Source organism: Ostrinia nubilalis, chromosome 22, assembly GCF_963855985.1.
Source record: "Ostrinia nubilalis chromosome 22, ilOstNubi1.1, whole genome shotgun sequence".
NCBI classification, from domain to species: Eukaryota; Metazoa; Arthropoda; class Insecta; order Lepidoptera; family Crambidae; genus Ostrinia; species Ostrinia nubilalis.
Genome location: NC_087109.1, coordinates 6476631 through 6503331, shown reverse-complemented (window position 1 = coordinate 6503331; position 26701 = coordinate 6476631). Strand labels below are relative to the sequence as shown.

General features: G+C 35.8%; 1 protein-coding gene across 6 annotated transcripts in view; it reads left to right on the top strand.

Moving 5' to 3' along the window:
* Window positions 1-26701, top strand: part of LOC135082902 (A disintegrin and metalloproteinase with thrombospondin motifs like) — a 186565-nt gene that overhangs the window by 130770 nt on the left and 29094 nt on the right. For all 6 annotated transcript variants that reach the window (XM_063977668.1, XM_063977667.1, XM_063977663.1 and 3 more), the window contains exons 4-6: window positions 17200-17295; window positions 21085-21220; window positions 21848-21961. In XM_063977668.1, the coding sequence (XP_063833738.1) occupies window positions 17200-17295; window positions 21085-21220; window positions 21848-21961 (346 nt within the window). The remainder of the gene's footprint in view (window positions 1-17199; window positions 17296-21084; window positions 21221-21847; window positions 21962-26701) is intronic.

Here is a 26701-nt window from a genome sequence, read left to right as displayed (position 1 = left end):
AATCATCAACTTTATAGTAGCCCTTTTTCATTAAGGTGCTTTTGATATGTGCTTTAAATTTATGAATGGGCAATTCTACAACAGTTCGTGGTAATTTATTGAAAAGTTTAATACATTTCCCCATAAATGAATTACCAATCTTGTGCAGTCTGAAATTTGGAACGGCAAGTTTATTTTTGTTTCTTGTATTGAACTTGTGTAAATCACTCTTTCTAGTAAATTGCTCTATATTTTTGCGAACATATAAAAGGTTTTCATAAATGAACTGTGAAGCTACTGTCAGTATATTAATCTCCTTAAAGAATTCTCTCAAGGAAAATCGGGGTCCAAGGTTATAAATGGCCCGCACTGCTCTCTTCTGCAGAACGAACACAGTTTCAATGTCCGCAGCTGAGCCCCACAACAATATGCCGTATGACATTATACTATGAAAATAGCTAAAATAAACTAGCCTTGCCGTTTCAATGTCAGTTAATTGCCTTATCTTTCTCACTGCAAAAGCAGCTGAACTGAGCCTTGCTGACAAGGTTTCAATATGAGGACCCCACTGAAGTTTAGAGTCTAAAGTGATTCCCAAGAATGTTGTGGAACTTATGCTATTTAATGGTTCATTCTTCACCATCAATTGTGTGGGAACCTGCCTCACATTAGGTAAGGTAAATTTAATGCACTTAGTTTTGTTTGCATTTAACAATAAGTTGTTAACAGTAAACCAATGCAAAACCTGTGAGAGTGTGTCATTTATATCATCAAGGTTTACTTTACCTCTATCAACTTTGAAAATGAGAGATGTGTCATCAGCAAATAACACAATATCACATAGATCTTTTACAAAGTAGGGAAGGTCATTAATATAAATAAGAAATAGCAAAGGTCCCAATATCGATCCCTGCGGCACACCCATGGTAAGAGGTGCTCCAGAAGACTCAGTTCCATTAATACAAACTTTTTGCTTTCTGCCTGTGAGATACGAGTTCAACAGATCAAGTGCCTCATCCGAAACACCATAATGTCGCAATTTTTTTAGTAAGGTTTGGTGGTCTACACAATCAAACGCTTTTGAAAGGTCACAAAAAATACCAACAGCGTCTTTTTTACTCTCCCAAGCATCAAAGACGCGTTTCAGTAGTGCTACTCCAGCGTCAGTAGTACTTCTACCTTTGGTAAAACCAAATTGTTTATTGTGAAGTAATTTGTTGAAAATAAAATGAGAAAGAAGTTGATGAAATATAATTTTCTCAAAAATTTTGCTAAGTACTGGTAAAATAGAAATCGGCCGAAAATTAGAGGGGTCACATTTATCACCAGCCTTAAACAATGGGATTATTTTACTTAATTTCATTAAACTAGGAAAGCAACCTTGATCAATGCATGTGTTAAAAATGAATGCAAGGTGAGGAGCTATGGTGTCAATAATTGTCCCAATAATACTGACAGAGATTCCCCAAAGGTCCTCGGTTTTTTTCATATTCAATTCTCTGAAGGTTTTAATTACTGTATTACAATCTATATGCCTGAACTGGAGTAGAGACTGGCACTCGGTGACATTAGATTTTAAGAGAGACTCTGCAAGAATTGGCGATGAATTTAATGCTTTAGTTGTTTCGGACGCAATGTTTGAGAAGAATGTCTCAAATGTGGTTGCAACATCTGTATCTGAATTTATAACTTCATTCCCGACTTTCAGTGAGAAGGTGTTATCCTTCGATTTATTTTTACATGTTTGTTTATTTATTATGTTCCACGTAGCCTTAGCTTTATTATTAGAATTTAAAATCATGTCTCGAAGATGATTCGATTTAGCAGCCACACAAACCTTTTTAAATATTTTCGAGTAATTTTTAACGTATTCTATAACATTCGGATCTTGCGTATCAGCTTTAAGTCTATATAATTCATACATTTTATTTCTACTCTTGTGAATGCCGGTTGTAGCCCAGTCGTCAAATTTACATTTTATCGAATTTATTCGGATCTTTTTCTGTGGGAATGTGGTTTTGAACTCATCACTCACTACACTGAATAGATCCTCATACATTCGATCAACATTATTGTCATTTATTATAAGTTTATCAATACTATCACAAATGTTTTTCTTGAATTTGTCAATTCGATTAGTTGTTATTGGCCTACAAACAACATCCACTGTACTAGGGACATGATGGTGTTCAAATGTGGCCAATTGTCCACTATGATCTGAACTAAGGCAATTAATTATTGATTTACTTTGAATATTACAGTTACAAAAAATATTATCTAAGCAAGTAGCTGATGTTGGAGTGATTCTAGTAGGCTCATTGAAGAGGTTTAATAAGTTAAAAGATTTAAACAGGTTTAAGAATCTTATTTTATATTGAGTATTATCTAATAAATCTATATTAAAATCTCCACATACAACCACTTTCTTATTTGATTTAAATACCTTTTTTAAGACTTCCTCCATAGTAGATTCGAATAATTGGTAATTTGCAGATGGGGGCTTGTACACACTTATAATTATATACTGCTCTAGCTCTGCACACGCAAGCTCAATAGTTCGTTCGACTGAGAGTGAAACAATATCTTTCCTTTCTTTGCATTTAAATTGGTTATTTAATAGTATGAGTGACCCCCCTCTAATAGCCGACTCCCTGGTGAACGAACTACAAACTTTATAATTACCTATATAAAACATTAATTCATATTTTTTAAGCCAATGTTCTGTTATGCATAATACGTGAACATTGTACTTTTTTAAAAACAATTCTAATTCTAATTCTTTGCCAGCCAGGCCTTGTAAATTTTGATGAACAATATTAAAATCTTTTAAAGACCTGTCTGTTGTCGTCCCTCTCAGTTTAAATCAGAGGTCGTCACAGAAATATTAGTATTTCTACTAATAATATCAAAATGTTTAATAAGTTTTGTGTTAATAACACAGTTAATATTATATGCTAACAAAGTAGCAAGTTTTAATTTCATGCTTTGGGGCAGGTGTAAAGAGCTGCCTGTCATTAAGAACTTATTATTAATAAATTTATTAGTGTCGAAAAAGACAAACTTGTCGCTATGACGAACAGTCAAATTATATAATAAAGTATTCAGTAAGTGAATACTTTTGTTATTATCTGAGGAGCCATTTTGACAGTATGGCAGGGCACAAATAAATATCTTTTCAACATTAAGGCTGGCCAGCGTGGAAAAATTATGCAAAATATTTTTCCTACTAATATTCTGGCTGTTTCCAAACATTAAAATTAAAATAGATTTGCTATGTAATTGTTTACATTTTTTTATGTCATTTATTAATTGACTAAAGGATGCGTCAGGCATACAATTATTTGTAATTTTGCAATTTAATTTTTTATGCAATATAGGGCCATAACCAACTCCTAGCCTATCTGAGAATAACACTACATTGTTTGACTTTTTTACATTTAAAAATTCAGTTTTTGCAGACATTGAAGGCCGCAAGCCGCCATCAGTTTGTTGCTGACTTACTGGCATTGGTATATTTGGCAGAGATTTAAAATCCGTAGTAGGATTACCTAGATCTAAGAGATTGTTTGCTGCCAGGATATGTTCGTTAATTTGTTCCCTGGCTGAATTATATTTAGCTGTTATGGATGCAAGCGAGTCATGCAAGTTTGTGATTTCAGCCTGCAACCTTTCAACGTCCAAGTTATGAGTGGACCTACTCTCTACTAATTTACTGTGGTAGATTTCTAAACTGTCCACTAAACCTAAATTCTTTTTCCTTAAGGCCGGGTAACAGAGAAAATGGCGAAAATGAGGTTTTCATTTTTCATTTTTGAGGTACTAAACAGTAAAATAAAAGGCTAAGATTTTTTTTGGGCATAGTTGAGGATATTTTCTAGGGCTATTAACGGATGGAAACACGATTTGATGAAGTTGACTCGATAGAATAAATTCCCAAAGTTACCTCTATTCGTTTTCTAATTATGGTTTTATTTTTAAAATAAGCGATTTGAGATTCTGAATCTTTTACTAAACTAAAGTTCAGAAATAACTTGAGGGCTTTTAACGGATGAAATTTTTATATTGCGTCTTATTTAGTTACTATGTTAAAAAATGTAGAAAAAATCGCCCATGACGGCTTGGACAATCTCAATCAGTCGCGCGGTGGCGCTTACGGAGGACGGACGCGTGCCAGTTTTTTGGCCGTGACAGTTCTCGATTTGTCAATATTTTTGACAATGATGACTTTGATGAGTCACAGTATAATAATACCAGTGTTACTGGAGAAAGCTAAAATTTTTGATAATTAAGAATTCTGAATTTTGTCTACCTATTGAAATTTAAATCGTTGGCATCCTTTTAAACTAAGACTCTACTCATGATACATTCCTCAAATATGAGACAAAACCAATGAGTTAAAATTACATTTTAATAGTACCTACATACAATCGTCTTCACTCTTTAGAAGAGCACACTGACACAAATAAATAATAAAAAATTAGGTCAGTGGGTCAAATATAGGGGCAGCTGCACGTCACTGAAAGACGATTCTGTTTACTCGGCATCTGGGCTGGAGAACATGAATCCTTGCTTACAGATGCAGATGTAAATAGAGTTATAATTGAACAAATTTTACATGAAATGTTTAACAGAACTCGGTTAAAAGACACATACATGGAATACCAATAAGGTTGCGGAGGGAAAGCTACCTATTATAAACTAGCGGCCGCCCGCGACTTCGTTCGCGTGGACCTCGTTTTACCCCCGTTAGATATGATGTTTTACCTCATTTTACCCATGTTGATAGATGGCGTTTCACGGTTTCCCCCGAATGAATATTTACGAACGTCATACCGTAGTTTGTCCAGTGCTGTAGATTTTAACCAATGCCGATAGATGGCGCTTTTAGACACGTCTTATTTATTTATTGAAATTTATTTGCCACATATCGTCATAATGCTAATACTGTAAAGTTTCAACAAAATCCGTTCAGTAGTTTTTGCGTGAAAGAGTAACAAACATCCAGACATCCAGACATCATGACATCCAAACTTTCGCCTTTATAATATTAGTAGGATATTTCACAATCCAAACTAATATTTACTATTTAGCATTTACTTACAGTAAATATTAGTTTGGATCGTGAAATATTTAAAATAAAAAAAAGAATAAAACAAAATAGGGTTTCAAATTACCTATCTATAATCTAATATTATAAAGAGGTAAATTTTGTGTTTGTATATTTGTTAAATTGTAAGGGGTAATCTCGGGATCTACTGAACTGATTTTAAAAAATCTTTCACCAATAGAAAGCCACATTATATCTGAGTGTAATAATAGGTTATATAAAAACCAAAAAATTCCACGCGGGCGAAGCGGCGGTCGGAAAGCTAGTTTATTTATAATTATGTAAGAGCATAATTATTAAAGTCGAAGTCAAACATTCTTTATTTGTGTGGACCTATATTAACGAGAGATTACAAGGCGTCAAATATTTCAAGAAAAAAATTAAAAACTATTATATGGCTAAATTTTGCTCTCTTGGAGCCTTTACCTACTCTGACAAATTAAGACTTAGAGAAGAAACTAATAATAAAACTATTTAACTGTCCTGCAATGAAAAGCTTGATCGGGTACCTACAACACCTCAAGTTATTTCAGAACTTGATTTCATTAAAAGACTCCGAATATCAAATCGCTTAGGTATCTAAAGTCAAACGATTCTGAAATGTCAAGTGGACTAATGAATAACCCATTAAGATAGTAGCGCCCTCCTGTCAATGACATACCTGGAACGATAGAGTTTTGAACAACTAATAAAAATGCTTTGTCCTAAATGACTGACGGATATCGTAGAGACCTGAAAGTTGGAAGGTGTGTTCTTTTTATGACGTAGACATCTCATAAGAAAAGAATTTCCGAAATGGGGTCATGAAATGAAGGGGGTGAAAAAAGGGGGCAAAGTTTGTATGGGACAAAGTGATTCCTTGGTTCAATCTACTTGAAATTTAGTTTAACAATACCTTAATATAATTCATGAAAGACGTGTGGAACGGGTAGAAAGTAATTTTGGCAGTCATTTTCTTCGAAGTTGATATCAATACTACTTAGTGCCTTTGATTTAATTACTTTTTATTTTTACAAGTGTTTGAAAACTCCATTTCAGATTGTGTTCAATGTCAAGTGAAATCTCAAATTGAGATGTCTCAATCTCAATGAGGAGACTCTGTATTTATTCCTAGAATTCCCCAAACACCGTCAAATTACCCTTTCGAATTCAAGACAGTGCAGTTTCCCATCAGTCTGCTTCGTAATGACTATAAACAAAGCTCAAAGTCAAACTCTAGGGACCTCTGCTTAAACTCCCATGAGTGCACAGAGGTACGCAGGTAACCGCGTGTGATGCTCATAGCAATTTTCGATAGGTACAGAACCCCGTACATACGTCATACATATTATAGAAAGAAAACACCCAGACCAAAACAAACAAATATGTTTCTGCAATTTTAGTATGATATTTTTATTTATTAATAAACAAAGAGACTGAACAAAATTGATGCGTACCTATACTGATTAATGTTATTAACCACATGCAAAGCTTCGTGAATTGCAACAACTATAATTAAATTTATTATCCAAGCTCTAAATAATCGCTACTAAGAGTAACTTATCATAAAAAAAAAATCCAATCGCTCAAGCTCCCAAGGGCCTACCGATAGGTCGGGTGACGTAATCTTGAAATTCTTTAAGCCGGCGCAGCACTTCCAGAAGGTCGGGCGACGCCACGGCCACTTTGAACCGTGTTTACTTCTGCAGTTATATTTTATATTTATTCGATTCTAGAATATATTCCCAAAAAGTCTGAAAGGTGTTTTAATTTGTATCACTTGGATATGATTTGTATTAGAAAGTGTTGTGAGTGTGACGCTTGAAGGGAAGGAAGTCAACCTAACCTAACCAACTGCGTATTTCTATACTGTGTAGCTGGAAATTGTGGCGGGAGCTCTTTGACGCGCTGTTTTCGGCGAAGAATTGCGCGCGCAGATTTTGACAGCGCGAATTACCTACTTTAGAAGAAATACCAAGCCTTAACAGAATATTTTTGTGAAACTGTTCTTGCTGTTTTATTAATTTTTTTGTTTTAGATATAAACCTATTAATTTTAACATATTTTTTAAATTTATTTCTACTAGAAAAAGTTAATGGCTGACTAATGTTCTCAGATAATTTGGTGTCGCAAGATACATTTAGGTCTGGAAGCACTGCACGTCCACCAGGGCTTCCAATTAGCTCTTCGTAGAGGTTCAGAGTGTGTGTGAACTCCTGCTGCTTTCTTTCCTCTTCGAAGTGCAGTATGGTCTTATTGGCGTCCCTCAGTTCAGCTTCTAACTCATTGTTGCGCATCAAGGTCTGCTCAAAGATATTGCTGCACTGGTCGAAGGTACTGATTCTATGCAGTAGTTCATCACGGTGTTCGGTTACCTCCTGGAGACGGCCATGCAGTTCTGCCAATTCTTGTTTCAGTTCAGTATTTTTTTTTATTATATAGGTAATTTCCTCCTCACTCTCTTCTCTTTCCCTAATGAGTTGGTTACAGCTTTCCTGACTCTGTTTCAGTTCCTCGAGTGCCCTCCTAAGTTTCAGCTCAATGGCTTGTGCCGCTGCTCTGCGTGTGAGCATGTTGAATGTGGTTTTTGTCTGAAATTATCCAAAGGAAGTGTACAGTGGATATTTATGCAAAATAGGGGGTACGAGTTATAACAGTTATAATTTGAAATTTTAAGCTTTAGTTATAATTTTAACTCCACAAAATGCAACTATCATGAAAAGTTTTTTATAAATTATTATTAATCAAATAGTAATATTGAAAATTATACTGTATTTTTTTTCTGCGGGTAATATTTTTAGCTTTCAACAAGGTTTAAAATTACATCTTACTATTAACAATTTACACAATCAAACAAACAAAAGATGTGTGGGGTGTCAAAAAGTATATTGTTGAGTGTGCTGAGTAAGTTTGTCTGCGGCCAAGGTGTTGTTATCTTCAACTTTACTTCCACTTATTGTCAAGTAAAGAGAGGCACAACAGAGCCGAATCGTAATGAATTGTATAGAATCTCACTTTCATGAGGTTTGTGGAGTATATTGTTGTACTGTTTGATTGCAATTTACTTCCCATAAAGAAAGTGACAAAGCAATGTTTAATGATTGAAAACCACAAAAATATAACCTCAAACAGATTGCAATATCAATTATTTTGAAATACAAAATTAATATTTAAAATATTTAGACCTAAAGTAAACAGTATTTTTGAAAACAGTACTCCCCTGGTTTAAACGGTGGCTCCGATTTAATTTTGTACGTTGGTCGTAGCTGTCAATTTGGTCGCCGATTTTATCTCCTTATAACTATGTGTTTACACAAAGTCCAGTTTTGCAAATACTTGTACACAATATTTACACATTTATTTAACTAATTAAGTGTATTTTGATACATTATTACGACTATTTTATAATTTATCTTAAAATTAATCTAACAGCTGATCTAAGTACGTCTGACAGGCAGGGCTGCCAGACGAAAAAAAGCTATCATCATCATCTATATAAAGGATAGGCCTCCCTCGTTCCATGTTGCCCGGTTGGACAAGGTGGACCGACGACATCATAAAGGTAGTGGAAGTTGCTGGACGCAGGCCGCTACCAACCGGGCAACATGGAAAGCATTGAGGCCTACTTATTGCTTACCTTGAAATATAACTACTACCAACCACTGTTAACCATAGAGATCACCAACTTAACGCATATTAAACAAAAGCGAAACCCTCGGCCGTGACAGCAGCGCCGCCCTCGGCGAGACTGCGCAACTATCGCGGAAAACAGGTCACGGGGTTGCGCGTGCGCTGCGACCGCAAAGGGCACGCTAAGACCAAACAAATTTTAATGACATCCGAACTTGGGTTCAGTTGCTGAATCAGTGTGAAAACCCTATTTAGAAGTTATAGGGTATATTATTTACGCCCACTGCTGAAAAAAGCCATGTATTTATTTATTTACGTTTTCTGTTGAACAGCCTATCGAAAAGTTTTCAGATAGAAAAAATGTTCATCATCATCTCAGCCATAGGACTTCCACTGCTGAACATAGGCCTTCCCCAATGCCTTCCATGTTGCCCGGTTGGTAGCGGCCTGCGTCCAGCGCCTTCCTGCTAGAAAAAGTGTTATCTCTTGTTGTAATAAAGAGCTACTTTGCAACTAAAATGTGAGTTTGAAATGCTGTTGACTATGCTATAATCGCATTAAGGTCCACAATTAAGTTTTCGATTTGCTATGCCTTCTATATTGATAAAAAAATGCTACCAATGTCAAATTAACTTTGGCAACTGTAAAAAGAACCAAAACATTTGGATGAACGTAACTACCATTACTTTTACCGTTTAGCGTATGCTAATGTAGGTACCTACTACTCGCTACTTGTAATACAACCTGAATCCCGCGACTTCGTCTGTAATAATTAAGAACTTCGAGTAGCTTGCCAATTAATTTTTTAATGAAAAACTGTTTGAAACCTAACGCCCATATTCACAAACGATGCTTGCATAAGTGAAGCAGAAAATCGAACGCACAGCGTTGAATAGAGCTCTGTGATTGGTTCGTGTGTCACCCTGTGCGTCCACGCGCACTGTGAGACCTCATAGTAATGTTTGTGAATACGGGCTTAAGTCCAGCCGTGGATAGTCAAAGCTGTCGCTAAAGAGTATGATGATGAATTTATGAAATTATTAGTGAAAATTTCTATCCCATGTCTCACTTCCACTGTTTTATCGTGAAAGGATGTATGCAAAATTAGTTCCTTGAAGCGTAACATAACATACAGACAGAGTGAAGTTCGCATTTACATTATTATATGTATAAATACTAGCTTTTCGCCCGCGGCTTCGCCCGCGTGAAATTTTGTATGTCACAGAAAAACTTTATCGCGCGCGTCTCTGTTTCAAAATCCGGGATAAAATCTATCCTATGTCCTTTCCCGGGACAAACTATCTATGCCAAATTTTATCAAAATCGGTTCAGTGGTTTAGGCGTGAAATGACACAGACAGACAGAGTGACTTTCGCATTTACAATATAGAAATATAGATTAAAGTTAATCCTTGAACCGGCGAGACCGCAAAAAGCAAGGCCACTGAAAGTCCGATGCGTTTGCGATCTTGACCCGTTCTAATTGCTATGAAACTTGCAAAGTTGAACTAACCGCCTCTGTGGTCTAGTGGTAAGACCACCTGCTTCAGACGCAGAGGTCCCGGGTTCGATTCCCAGTGGGAGCAGATTTTTCTGTTCGGTTTGGTTGGTGGTAGGACTTGTTCTAAGTCCGCCTGGCTAGCTACCACCATCTTACCTAAGTCTGTCGCCATAACAACAATGTTAACAGCATTGTTGTGTTCCGGCAGTTAGAGGTAAGATAGCCAGTTCCTCCGTGGTTGAGGATTCCGGGTGAAGCTCGCTTCCACCTTCGGTCTGATCATCTCTTACCATCAGGTGAGATACAGGCCAAGAGCTTGTGAGGATTAAAAAAAAATAAAAAACATTGTTGTTTGATATCGTAAAACCGATGAAAAGTAATGTAAAAGGATTCCCGAGTGGAGACTATCGCCCGTATTCACAAACATTACTATGAGGTCTCACAGTGCGCGCAGGGTGACACACGAATCACTGTGATTGATTCGTGTGTCAGCTCTATTCCACGCTGTGCGTTCGATTTGCTGCATCACTTAAGCAAGCATCGTTTGTGAATATGGGCGTATGTCAGGAAGGTATGTAACGCACAGAGTAGGATCCTCGATAGACCGCCGATATCGCAAAGATAAGGGGTTGGATGAAAGCAGATATAACCGTGCTTTGTGGGCTCTTTGAGCAAATAAACCACAAAAGAATCATAAGTGTATCAAAATATGGTGGAAAAAAATTTGACCCTCTCTTTTTGTTTATTGAACTCCTCAGTTCAACTTTTTTTCATCTCAGCTAACAAAAAAGTAACTTTCGAATGTAGGTAGAATATTTCAATTCAATTCTAATTGGCTAACTGTCTGTTGTATTTTATATCTTTTACTTTTCTTAATTAAATTCGTAATCGCAATGTGTCTGTGGCATTTTTTTGTAATTAAAAAAGAACATAAAATGTATTTGAGTTCAACAATAAATGTATGTATAAACTCAATTACCGTAATTTATTCTTGCATTCAACGTAATTTTATTAACTTCTATAATAGAGTTGCTCAAACATTTAAGTAACAGATTTAAGTGATTATTTTCTCATTATCACTGCATAGTATAAAAAACAAAGTCGCTTTTACGAAACTCCACCCCTAAGAGGGTAAAACGGGATCCACGCGTACGAAGTCGCGGGCGGCCGCTAGTCTTTAATATTAAAATGTCAGCCGTACTCACGCAAGATGGTACTTGTCAGCCTCCGTGACGTCACTCACGTGCAAGACGACTAATCGCATGAATAACAATTGGACATACATGAATAATCGGTTACTGTGTCTCTGTACCAATGTCACAGTGTACAGACATGTTCAGTAAGTCGAATTCAAACGATTCAGTTTTGTTTTTGTTTTGTTTTTTATTCGAATAAGGCTGCAGTTTCGTAAGTTTATATCAAACGGTTGTTTTTTGTTTTTATTATGTTTTACTAGTATTAACCGTGGTTTTGATTTCTATCGCTACATGTCTCTCAGCGATGTATGGAAAGGTTGCTTGGGATTTCGTTAAGGTATACTGGAACTAAGTTATTCAGCAGTAGAACTAAGTAATGTGGAGCCAAAAAATTTAACATTCTGAAATGACGTTGCACCGGAAATATCTGTCAGAGTACCGAAAAGTAAACTAGTTCTTAAATTGAGACTACATATCAACACACGTAGTGTATTCCTCGTTGAGTTAACGCCCTCAAAAACATGACTGATAGCGACTGAATAAAAAAAAGAAACGTGCATTATGCTTTACACATATCTGTACCTTTTGGCGCGTGAAGAAGGCAATTTTCCAAAAACATTGCTGTTTTTCAGCAATTAATCTTTACAAGATTGATATTAACTACGAAGTTAATTTTCGTTTCCTCTACACTGTGTCGCAAACGGTAAGGTAATCGCAGTAATTATCCCGGTTGAATGGCTCACGTGATTGTACGCGTTTCCCGGTGGCTGTTGTTTTTATACGAATCTATAGGTAATACTTTATACTTAGGACTTATATGATTTCCATATTGATGTCCTTCTGATTTAATACCTTATCTATACAGGGTGTTAGGTAAATGGGTAATGAGCCGACACTAGCCCATGTTAACATGGGCATATAAATGGTATGGTGAAGTCAGAAATTTGATATCATCATTTTAATTTTTTTAATTTTCATACAAAATAAATTTTATAAAATCCGATTTGTATGAAAATTAAAATAATTAAAATGAAGACATCAATTTTCTGACTTCACCATACCATTTATATGCCCATGTTAACATCGGCTAGTGTCGGCCCATATACCCATTTACCTAACACCCTGTATATGAGTAAATATTTTTAAGATAAAAGTAAATCTGTCAGTTTGTTAAGACTAAACTACTGATTATGTTGTTGTTGGTATAGAGATTAATTTAGTCCATTCCGGAGGACATTGAGCTACTTTTTGTCGAGAAAATAAACTTAATCCACTAACAGTTATTTATGGAATAAACCATCATTTTAGGAATGAACTCAAATACGATAAAACTTATCATCCTTAGGTATCATTACCTAATTTTAGTAAAAATATGTTTTGATCGTGGATGCGCATGCAAATACCTAAGAATAATTGTGACAGAACGAGGGCGAAACCGTGGGCAGGAGCTTAGTTATTGATAGCTTCAAAACATCATACTTTACGTCAATATGTTTTTGCTTTTGGCTGGGGATTTCCTAGGGCTTGACATGATAAACATTCAATGACAAGTAACAGAGAGATTGATTGAAGTTTTTTAAGTATTTATAAAAGGGAGATTAGTTACTTCAATACTAATCGAAAGGCTTAGGTGGATACCTACCCAATTAACAATTTTAAGTCAATGATACCTACTTGAATGCTAATTAAACCTTTTAAAAAAGCTGAAGGACATTGACACCGAGCTATTGGAGCTAAAATCTTGAATGCAAAGTAATGTTAACCCTTAATAAAGCAGAGATAATATGATTACCACCACCATATTTTGACCATAGCAGTCCAAAAACAATTAAAGGACTTGCTCGACCCTAGTAAGGTTTAAGGATACACAGGATAAACAGTTAATATACGTTTACCAAAAATGTACCTGAAAAAAGAAGCGATTGGAGGGATCTTCAAAAGTCCAAAGTAAATCTCTGCTCAAGTCGATTTTTATCTTATTTTTATCCTACTTATGTTTACAAAACTTACAGCTTCTATTGGCATGGATTAAGCATGTTTTTTATTCCTAACTAATCTCTTGGCAAATACATAACTAATAATAAAATAAACACGTGTAACTCTTTATACTGCAAATGGTACTTTTGTCCTCATGTAACAAATATTTACGTAAATGAAAATATTTACTAACTTTTTGCGGTTGGTTTCCACTTAAGAGGTTATGTGTTTGTTTTTCCTAAGCTTATTTGTAGTTACAGTGTTGAAAACATTCATTCACATGTCACAATTATTCTGAGTAAAAGGTTTTCTTGTTAATTTATTATTCTGTTAGGATTAACATTGCTATTAGGTATTTTTACAGTTTACAAAGCGAATCTTATCCTTGTGTAGTGACTAAATAAGATTTATTCGTTTAATACCTACTTATAAAAGATTTAAGAGTTTCAAACTAAAGATGCGCATTGTAAGATGAAATGTATGTGTTAGTTATTTACTAAGCAATACATCGAAGATGATTATCTTTATGTAACAAACAAATATAAAATTATATTATCTCTCGCCATATTTACATAAGTAGGCATGTAAATCTTTTTGCTCGTGATATTTTACATATTTTTTGCTGTGAGATAAAATTAAAAAATAAAACAAAGCTATTGTCATTGTTAAATAGAAGGCCTATATGTAAATGTAGGTACGGACGACAGCACATCAACCTAAACACATTGGCGTCTTATCTCGTAGTAATACAGGCTATTTTGCCACAAATGTGTAGGTTGATGTGCTGTCGACTGTACATAATACCTGCCAAGCCTCCTCACAGTATATGCAATACATAATAATAAACAAAATCGTGAGCTGATACGCATCCACGCGGATTGTAAAAATGTACAATATAACCCGCACTGCGGAAGCGAGTGCTATTTACATATCAGCATATATGATAGCATATAATAAATAACGTAATAAGTTTATAATAATAGATGCGTAATTCTGATATAATACACAGGATACGTTGGATGAGTAGGCTCTTGGCTAATATTTTAGATATGAGTCAAAAATTACGTTTGAGCAGCATTTCTGCATTTTATTGACCAAAATATAATTTTGGCGTTTCCCATTGTAAGTTGATTGGCCTGAAATACAGTTTATTTGATTGAATAATACTTAAATATGAATCTTACTTGAAAGGTAAAGATGTATGTATAGAGCGATTTTGCCCAGAAAATAACTTTACACACAAATCTCTGACATAGGCAAACTTTTAATCAATAATTTATCGAAATAATACTTAAACCTATCTACATAGAGGTATAATTACACATGATTGTTGAAAATAATCAATGGCTTAATTAAATATGATTTAAGGATGTATTTGTTCTTATTATATTTAATCAGTGGTCAATGATTCGTATTGAATGATATATTTTATGTATAATTAAAGTCGTATATGTCGTATATCGTATATACTCGTACTTATGCTAGTATTTTCATTTATAATGCCGTCTCGAACTACTTAGATATTTATTGGAAAAAAACTATCATTGAAATTGGAAATTAGGGCAGTAATATTAATATTTTAGTGCAACAAATGAAGATGTAATATTGATTCTTATTACTTCGTTCTCGGTACTGGAACTCTTATACAGCAAGGATCGACAGTAAACAGGATATATTTAAAAGATCTAAAGGCTGTTCCCTCCCCCCTTTTCACCATTTAGGTTTTGCTGTAGGTAAATAATTTCTCAAGGGATCATTTCTAGGGATGTTATGGATATGTAGTTTCGGTTATGGATACGGATAACGGATATAGGAATAATATTATACGGGTTTCGGTTACGGTTACGGATATTTTTTTATTTCGGATATCCGAAAGTTTCGGTTAGGGTTACGGATATCTGTGCTTTAGAATGAAATTTGCAATAGTTGTCTAACACGGTTTATTCATGGCCACACACTTTACATCGAATAAAAAGTAAAAAAAAAATTGATACTAGATGGCATTATAAAGGTAAATCAGACTGTTATGCCCTTACATATGATGCTATACAAAAAACAATTTAAACTGCCTATATCCGAAACTTTTGAATTGGTTACGGTTACGGTTTCGGATATTTTTTATTTCGGATATCCGAAAATTTCGGCAACGGTTACGGATATCCATAACATCCCTGATCATTTCACATGGCACTGGTGAAAAAGGCAACTAATTGAGCCAACGTTGGCTTGTTGCTAGCTGGTTCTAAACGACTGATTACAGATAACTTTGAATGGATACGATCTACTCACGAACTAGAAATTCTCACGGAGTGGGTGATTTTTACGCCATCAAAATGAAACAACTAAGTTGTGTATAAAACGTTTTACAACTTTTTACTATTATAAAGAGTGAGAGTTATTTATAATCATCTAGGGTTGCCAGGCGTCCGGCTTTAGCCGGACATGTTTGGCTTTTTACGGTCTTGTCCGGCCAAATATTGGCTTGTCCGGCCTGTCCGGCTTTTGTTAGGCTTTTTATGTGGCTGCTGCGCTAAGCGAAAGTCGAACTATAGAATAATATCAACAAGGGCACGCATCAGGATGTTAGGCAACCGATGATGATAGTACTCACTCGTGAGCTATGACACTAATTGCACCGTGACATGTCCGGCCAAATGAAGCACGGAGTCCGGCTTTTGTGTTGGCAACCCTAGGTGAATGAGATAAAAATATTGCATTATTTTTTAACAATAACGTTAGGTAATAAAACACAATGATTACCAATATAAATAAAACTTCGAAGACTCGATATTTAAAATACTTCATCATCGTTCGGTGTTTCTCTACGAGATCGAATCAGAAATGAGGAGATCCGTAAACGAACTAAAGTCGCTGACATAGCCAGACGGATTAGTAAGCTGAAGTGGCAATAAGCAGGGCACATCGTACGCAGAACTGACGGCCGATGGGGTTCAAGGTTCTGAAGTGGAAGCCAAGGATGCAGGCCGCTACCAACCGGCCATTGTGGAAATCATTGGGGGAGGCCTATGTTCAGCAGTGGCCGTCCTGTGGCTGAAATTATGATGATGATGATGAACAAAGTCGTATTGCTAACTTTTTGGCTACTTTGGGTGTCATCAGGAATTATTTGGCCCTGACTGTATAACAGCTACGGGTAGAGGGTTTTATGTAGTCTTAAGGCATCCACGGTAAGCGTGGTGAAAAGCTAAAAAAAAATACAAACAATATCAAAAAACAAATATGACTTAACAACCATTACCTCTCACAAAAACGGAACAAGACACTTCCAAACAGCCTTCGCGTATTTCCTTCCGTCGATTGTGTTTTGTCGCGCTGCTTTTATAATTAAACACTATTCAATTAAAATAACTTTTTACTTCATTTATTGTCGTAACCAGATTTTTAGTCACGTCGGATTTTTATGTTTCGTTGCAAAATCGCACGTAATACAACAGCATAAATGCTATAGTTATAATTAGATTTTACGTGCTTTGATCGTACATTAAGTTTTTTGTTAAAAACTGCTATATTTGACTAATAAAATAGTTTTTAGCGGACTTTCTAATCGTTCGATACATTAGACTTCAACGCGTTAGTCTTTTGTTTCTTCAGGAAGAATTTATTTTCATTATGATTTTCGGATGTTGCAGCGAAGTTTTTATTGCAATATCAATCATTTTTGTACTCTGTAACATTTATGATATTGTATACTAAACTCATTTTTAATGTGTTTTCTTTTTTTTTTCAAAATGGAAACTTTTTAGAAGAATTAGGTGCCAAAATTATACTCTCTACTTTAGAGATGATTCTAATGGGTCATATTTTTCTCAGGATGGTGAAGAGGACCTTGGCGAGCTTTACCAAGATGAAGAAAACGGCGCTGCACTACTCATCAGAAGGCACCCCAAGCACGGACGACTCATGGTGGTATGTAAACTTATTATTATACTACACCCATCAAAAATACCTTAGGATCACGTTTCGGAAAATATAATTCCAGAAGACTCACAGCGGCTGGGTGATATGTAAAGTTCCTTGGCTTGAGTTCAACCGTTTAATTTGTATTTTTTCGTGATACGTGTTCGGTATTTTGATTTTCGATCATTTGTAATTCGATATGGTGAAGGTAACCCCTATTTGGGAGCCTAACTAATTAACGATTTTGTTTGATTTCTGGCCCTAATGAAATTCATAAAAACACTCATAAAACTCATTTATTTTTGTAAGTAGGCTTTTAAAAAGCACTTTTACACGTCCCAATATTAACCCTACCACTGCTTCGGGGCAATAAATGGGCCAGTGCTGAGAAGAAGCAGCGCAAGAAACTAAAAGTTTTGAAGCGAGTCTGACAAGTCTAAATTGTTATGACTTTTTATATTACAATTTTCCTGTTAAAGTAGCAAAGTTCGTTATTACAATAAACTAATTAATTATTCATCTTCGCTACTCTCAACAAATTCACACAGCAGACAGGATGCGACGCGTTGCGGCACGTTCCAATGTGACCGAGTCATCAACAACCGAATCATAATAAAACGGTTGGATCTCCACAACTAGACGTGATGGGTGAGCGTAATCGAAAATCTTGTTGCTATGGTCAATTAATATTAGCACTTACAGTAGTAATTTAAACTCAATTTAATTCGAAATTGTAATTTGTAAGCTCTGATTTTGGAAAAAGACCTCATACGTATGGTTGCCCAAATTAAATTTTGAAGCTTATGTAGGTGATCGCTATAGTAATTAGCCAATACATAGTTATTGACCAACTTGCCTAAAATAAAAAGAAACAAGCCTAATGGAAGTTATTAAGAGAGGAAAAGAGACAAATATTTTTTCTGAGCAATACGCAGTCCAATATAGTAAATATTTTTGTCTCTTACTTATTAACAATCCAATATACCAATAACTATGTATAGGCTAATTACTATAGCAATCACCCTACATAATATTTTTATTTTCAGTTAACGCGTGTTGAAAAAGTTACATTTAAAAAAGTCTTCTATCTTTGTGCACCAATTTCAAACATAGTTATGCCAGAAAACCTTCATTTAGTATTCATAAGTGCATATGTTTCATAATTTCATGACCCTTTTCACCAATTAAGTGAAAATAGACCATATAAAATTAAAAAAAAACCTTGTCATAAACCTTTTGGTGCCTAATATTATCAAAACTTATCTCATAACATAAAACAACAAAACGAACTCTATTAAATTATGCAATCTTTTACTGTGGAAAAAAACTCGAAACACGTGTTTAAGCCCCATTGTAACCCTAATTACATAATCTAATCTGTAGGGGAGACCGAGGTGGGTTGTAACATAGAGACATTGTCGATTTTTTGGAACTTATTTACTACTAGCGAGCTCGTAACTGTGCCCGTATTTTAGTTCGTCTCGAGCTAACAAATGCGCGCTGTTGCGAGTTCTCTGATGTTATAAGGTTTCCAAAAATCGACAATCAACTCTCCTTTGTTACAACTTACCTCGGTCTCCCCTACACGAGCTCAAACAAAACCCATCTTGAATTAAGTCATCATAACGCGGTGTTTTCTTCATTGAGCCACCGTCACACCGCACAATGGCTGGGAACCATTGTGCAACCGGCCTTAGTCTACTTGTGAGCCATTGTTTCGTTTATTAGCACTGGGCCTTACAGCGCGGTTATACCTACAGCTATAAGGTTTATTAAGGTTCTTGAAATTTCGGTTATAAGACCGCATTGGTGATCCATTTTTGATCAACTTCACTATTTCAACTAAAATAGAGAAACACGGGTCTCAACGGGTCATTTTTATATTATGAGTTAAAAATGTACTCACGGTATGACATTTCGGCTGTTACTTATGCCGCAGCCGTGTACGTACATAAGCTTTGAGACCCGTGTTTTTCTATTTTAGTTGAAATGGAACCGAAAGGTTAAATAATCTTAGATTAAACTTCAAAACGGAGTAATTCACCAACTCGGACCACAAGCCTACGGCCCATTTGGTACGAGTTGCGGAATAAATCGGCGACTTTTAGTTTTACAGGTCCTATTTTCGAATGTACCTAGTAGTGACATTAGTAAATAACTTACTTAAATTAAGCTTCACTGTGCCATATTTTATACAAAACCCTCAATTAATACGAATACCAGATCTCGTATAGATGACCTATGTAAAACTATACAATAAATCTTAATAACATTCAGATTTATTGCTACGTGCTTGTTGTTTATTGTGAGAAATGATATGTTCTACACCAATCAGACTAAATCGTTTAGTGTTCAACATGCCCATATGCATAAAAGATTACTGTTAAATGCAAAAAGTCGATCTATAAAAACAATAAAAAAAGATTCAGTAGATCCTCAATTATTTTTTTACTCGTCAATTGTGCAGGTTTTTTCTATTTACTGGTTTTTCTCGATTTTTAAACGGGAGACAGTATTCGCCACAGTCAACAGGTCATTGGGACTTTTTAACTGGTGGGTGCAGATGTGATTAATAAAATAGAGCGAGCTTACCCAGAAGATGCCAGTGCCCTAAGCATGGATGACTCTCGTAAAAATCGTAAAGTCATCATCTTTATAAAACCTTCTCGGCGCTCTTGTTTTTCATACAAATAAAACGATTACCATACCATAAAAAGCACGATATTTGTTTGTGCTTCAGGTACTCACTCGTGTTTTGAAGGCCTTTGGGTTATTGGGGTTGAGAAACACAGAGGCTGGCAATTAACTTAAGCCAAAAATAAAAAATCTCAGTAACTAGATCTCACCTATACCCATCCTCCGTGGTTGAGGATTCCGGGTGAAGCTCGCTTCCACCTTCAGCCTGATTATCACTTACCATCAGGTGAGATACAGGCCAAAAGCTTCCTCGTAGTGGATAAAAAAAATATTAAAAAATATTTTGTAAAGAACAAACCTACTCATATTGTCGGTATTGTAGCCACTATTTACCAGTTTTTAACAAACTCGTTTAAAGGTTGCATAAGATATCGAAACAATGTCGTAGAGTCGTTAGTTTCTTAAACAGAGTATGAAGTGCACCCACCGGGTTATTTTAAGCGGTTGTTTGGTATTTAGGCTACTTATACACATAGTCTATACATGTTTTGTTATAAAATAGCATCTATTTACAAGCACATAAGTAGCCACAACGTTTTGCTTTCCGTCGTCCGTACTTATTGCTGACTACTAAAAAACTAGACACAAAAGGAAATTGGACTTTTGTGCGATAAAATTTTATAATTTTGTGATATAACTATAGACGAATAAAAATAATTTTGTAAACCAATTAGATTAAGTATGTAAAACATGACAGCGTGCCTAAATAAAATTAAAGCTTCATCAAGCAGTTTTATGAAAAATGTTAAAAATGGTGGTTGGAAAATCACTTATACGACTGAAACGCCATGAAATACAGAGAAAATTAGTGTACTTTTACGTCTGTATGATTTTGAAAGTGTATAAGTAAGTAAAGTAGTACTAGTAGTTCCCGCAAATTTAAGCTAGTTTTGCGGGCTATTCGGCGATTCGGTGATTTAATTTTTCGGTGATACAACCCATATAAAATCATATTAGAGATAGAGCTTTTTAGGACCACAGCAAATTATTTTTACGTGCTAATTATTATCAAGTAGGACTGAGTAGTAGGACTGTGCGTTTATAGTGATGTTGATATTGAAGATATTTAAAATGGCTGATCAATAAAATGTTCTGTTACAGGAAGGCTCGATCGGCCACTCGCTGGTGATCCGGCCGCTGCCGGACTCGGTGGCGGCGCCGGCGCAGGACGACGAGATGTTCATGGACCCGGCGAGCATGGCCGACATGGTGTCCATCGACACAGGACGGCCTATCAGTGAGTATCATCTGATATCGCCCGCATTCACAAACGATGCTTGCTTAAGTGAAGTAGAAAATAGAACGCACAACGTTGAATAGAGCTCTGTGATTGTGTGTGCGTCCAGGCGCACCGTGAGACCTCATAGTAATGTTTGTGAATACGGGCGTTTGTCTACTATCCATACGCTAGCTTGCAGCTTACATACAAAAAATGTAACTCTGTCGATGGCAGCGATGCAGCGACGTTGGCGACGCAGAACGATTCTCTCTATTATTACCAGAGGCAAATGGAGGATTTGCCCTATACACTAAACAGATACACCAGCCTCTATGCTAGCCAGATGAAATAGGGATAATTTGTACTTATGTTTCTTCCTCGATTCTTGCGACATCCACGGGAAGAGTGGGAGTGGTCCTATTCCAACGACATGGCATGAAACGTAATTTTGTTTTCCCCGTTTATTTTTCTAGTCTTAGTGGCACATTGGCTCTTACACTCTCGCCTTATTACACATTCACTTCTGTCTTCTTCTTAATATTACAGAAGGTCGATCAGCGCAGAACAATTTTAGTATTAAATCCACCTTTTGTATCATTTTGTGCAATAAAGTTTTAAAAAGATTCTTATTCTTACCATCTCCAGTGTCGAGGAACAAGGAGGACCAGGAGAGGCTCAGGCAGGCTCTGAACGGCGCCCACCACGTCATCATCAAGAGGGATCCTTCCCAAGAGGAGCATGACCACCTCAGTGACTATGGTAAGTGTACATGATTTTTATCCCTTTAGGCTGGTTTTAGTGTCACGCGGACCGTCCAGTGCGGATCCGCTCCACACAGCCGATCTGTATAAACTTCGAGGGAGCGTTTTAGAGTAATGCGGTCCGCAGTAACCGCTCGCTCCCTAGCTGTTCATACAGATTGGCTGTGCGGAGCGATCCGCACTGATGGTTCGCGTGACACTAAAACCAGCCTTAACTGGTACAGAGAAAAATATTATTTTCTTTAATTTGGAACCTTTGTGCCACCACCATGTACAAAAAGGCTTAAGTTTAGACAGCTAGGGAAACATTGAAGACTGTTTTAGTGTTTTGTCTGTTTTGATAACAATAAATAGTTTATTTCTAATTTACTTAGTTAAGGACAGTAAGTTTTTGTTTCAATTTACGATGCTGCGAGCACTTGACCAGTTGCTACTATCTTGAGATTGTACCTTATTCAGGAAAACTTACAACATATTATATTTTCTTAAGTAGGTACTCGTATTCTTAGATACTACACAACAACATTCCTCTATTCGAAAATTCGACTAGGTATGTTTCCGTTGTTGCACTCAAACCAAACGCTCGAATAAAAAGTAATTCGGGAAAAACTGTAATTAACTAAACAAACAATTGCTAACTTCCAACTAAACGGGTGAGATTTCGTAACTGATTTGCTAAATACGCATTCAACTATACAAAGTAGTTGTATAATGAAGATTACAATCAAACGCTACGTAATAGGTAATAAGTGCTTCATAATAATAATTGCTGAAAAACTGAACGTTTGTCGCCTGTATAGACTAGTCAACTGGTCAATAACGAGCTGGAACGAAAGAATTGTACAGCACAAAATAATAGGTACACAATAGCACTTATGTTTACAACATAATAATATGCCACACTATTTACAATGCCATTGTTAATACAATAAAACTTTAAAGCTGTAATTTATATCATTATCCCAATAAGTAAGTAGAAGTAATTTATAGCAAAAACTTTACCTTTCTCGTTCAGTGTAATTTGCGCATGAAAAAGCTTTTCAACCAATAAATAGGTAGAACATATTATTATGATTTAGGAGGACTTAATGACAAATTACTAGCTCTAATAAGAAACTTAATTGGGTTACATGATCATAGCTTGATTTATCAACGAGAGACTCTTTCGTCTCGTCACGGAATCCTAAAAATATGCAACAATGTACGTCCAAACACGTGTATCTCCAGTTTAGCACACAATGGCGATCGCTAGGAGCGCCTCTACAATAAATCAGCCACGACAGTGCGTCGACGCGTCGTGATTAATTGTACAGTTTACTGCACATAATTTATCTATTTTTGTTGGAATATAGTATTTATAACAACTGCATAAGGTGGCAAAGTTTAGCTTGATGCTGTCCGTAGATTTGATGCTAAACGTTGTTGAAGAGGATTTGCTTAAACGCATGATACACGTGTGTCATGTTTGCACACTTTACCCGAGATAATGCTCTATAAAGCGATATATGAATGAATAATACTGAAAATTACTTATTGATGCAAAAAGAAGTTAAGTCGAAACTTAACTTGGAACTCCTCCTCTGTTCTTTTGATTAAATTCGTTGCGGGTCCCAATGACAGTTTAACTTTTCCCACGGGACAAACTTGACCTTCACTGGTTAGGTTTTTATTGGCGTTCAAGCTGTGATCCTGGCCACACAGAAGTTGCAGCAGTGGGAACGAGAGGTGGGAATGCAAAAACAACCCAAAAAAATATCAGCATTATGGAGTAGAGTCGAAAAGTAACTGAGCTTACAGATGCGCTTATTGGTTAGGTACAGAACAAAGCTTTAAATTCGTTTCAATGAAGCATTGATTGAGGCTTTTGATTGGATGATTTGAATGTTTTTGCATTACTAATTAAATTAATTAATACACATTCGTACTCGTAGTATTTTTCCTTATCTTTGAAGTTTTCTTCGCCCAGGTAATTAATAATTATGTACCTAATGTATCATAAACTACACATTAAATGTCTTATAGATTACTCATTTTCAGTAAAGAAAATTAATTTACCTGCTTGTTAATAAACTCTTAAGTACATTTCCTGACTTATCTCATCAAAACAACTATATATCAATCATAGATATGAATAAATCGATTAAACCAAGTTCACGTGTAATGTAGCACGTGCGTGCGCGCATCCGAATAATTTTATCGATTGCACATGATGATAATCGAGATAAATCGATTATGTTAATCGTACCGGTTTCCGTGTGAAGTCCGTCACGTATCGTTATGATGTTTATTTGATGAACTGCTTATTAATTAATTTGATTATGATTTTGTCGTGAAGAAGTTAATTAACAGTCTCTAGAATTTGGGTTTGTTTAACATAATAATTAATTAATAGTTTCGACAAACGCTCGAAACTTAAAAAAATATGTCTTTATAATTGCAAAAAAAAACAGATTTTTAGTGAAAATGAGAAAACTCGAAAAGCACTTCTGAATTTTCTTGTTAGGTACAGTGAATTCATAACTTTAAGATATTAAGACTTGTGCTTATATTACAATTAATATGTCGTTGTCTTCTGGACATACATAAAAAATTCATTGGTTTGATCTATTTAATATTATTAAGTATTTCAAAGCCAATTATAACTTTTGTATCGATATTGTTATATTAATTTCTATTATCATCATTCATATGAACCATAACAACTGAACTAGTACCAAATAATACTTAATTTATCTAATTGATTCATAAAAACCATAAAACAACACCCGATGTTTACCATAAATCGTCAAACTAACTCAAATAATTTAAAAAACTAATTTACTGAGCAGCACGTACTCATTACCTCAGCATTGAACTAATATTGTCATGATCTGGTAAATGAACGTAATGTGGGTAAGTAGGTATTTTACGTCATAAGTGGATTCAGATTTCGTTGATTGATTTATGCTATAGGCCTAGAAACCCACTTTGTTTGGGATGCTATTTCAGAGTTTTATTTTTGTAATTAAACGTGAGCGAGGTTTTATTTTTTATATTGTGTTTTGATCTCCTTCTAAAGTCAGTGTCAAATAGTGGTTCAGAACGGACTACTATGCCGAGAGGTCCCGGGTTCGATTCCCGGCCGGGCAGAAATTGAAATGATGAATTTTAATATCTGTGACGGGTCTGGGTGTTACTATTTATAATATGTGTGTATTTAAAAAAATAGTATATAAGTAGTATATCCGTTAAGCTAGCACCCATAACACAAGCATATTAATTGCTTACTTTGGGGCTAGATGGCGCTGTGTGAGATTGTCCAAAGATATTTATTATTATTATTTATTATTATTATTATTTATAGTTCGTGACACCCAAAGTAGCCATAAAGTTGACAACACAACCTGATTCCAATTTTTATTGTAAAAAAGACGTTGCGAACATTTTGACGGCAATGGGTATCACAAACATTGGACACTGGCTGTATCTTTTTAAATAAAAATGCATTCTATACTCTACTACCTGTTGTGCTATTACAATCTCAGATACAGATCTTGAGCGCTAGCTGAGGGCCAATTTTCATACGCAAAAAGATGATTCAGTGAAATTATATGTAAGTAATTAAAAGAATAGGTAAAATTGTTATTTAACCAAAACATTTGTTTTACAAGTACGCGTAGTAGATAGTCAGATTTCGGGAGCGGGGTGGAAGCTTTTTAAAAAGGATTATATTTAATTAAACTAAGTGATCACGTCCTCGCCGAGTTGGAGGCGATTTAATAATGATTTAATATTGTGGCCGATCGCAGTCGTCCAGTACGGTGTTTACAATTTAGTTCTGCTGACACATCTCTTATGTGAATAACAATTCTACGAATGCTTACACTGTAGAGTGGAAAGTGATGACTTATCTTGTTTAGTCTAGAGCAGAGGGAGCTGACGGATGCATAACTCCTCCCTCCCTAAGTGAGAAATTATCGGAAGTTTCATTTTTATGAGTATTCCGATAATTTCGTTTACATAAAATTTTTACATGTTTGCGGAAGGCAATTAACACAATTAACATAAAAAGAATCAAAACTAATACAAATGTAAAGTATGTAAAATAAGAAGTGTCTGTTTCATTTTCACTAGCACTGATTGCTGCACTGTGTTTCAGGGCGTATGACATGTATTTGATTTCATCCAAATTGATTCCATGCATATTGAGTGCGCGTGCACCGGATAGCGTTGCGTTTACAGGTAGCTCGGGTAGGTGAATCACCGGTACGTGTTCTACGATGTCTGATGAAATGTAGAGTCGATGGTGGATCTGCAGGCCATGGATTTCCAGGTCACAGGGCTCATCGATGGTGATGATGTACGTGCCGAAGACTGACTGCTTACTGACTTCGCTGTCGCAGTGTTTGGTCAGCGTGGCTTTCAGTCTGCTGTACAGAATCCAGTTGTTCGCGTTGAGCTGCTGGAGTTTTACTTCTTCCAGCTGGATCTGGTGCTGCTTGCAGGAGGTAAGGTCCTTACTGAACCTCATCAGCTGTTCCACGCAGGTAGGCTCGTTATGTAGAGCCTGGTTGTCCGTAGAGCACAGGAAGCGATCGCCGGCGGCAAGCGGGCGACACGGTGTTACGATCGGTAAGTATTTCAAACCCTTCGCCAAAAGGTAAGGAAATTTGGGGAAAATGGAAAGCGTAACGTTTTGGGATTCTTGGAATATAGGAAGTGAGTATATCTTATAATAATTGTAAGTATAATTATCTAT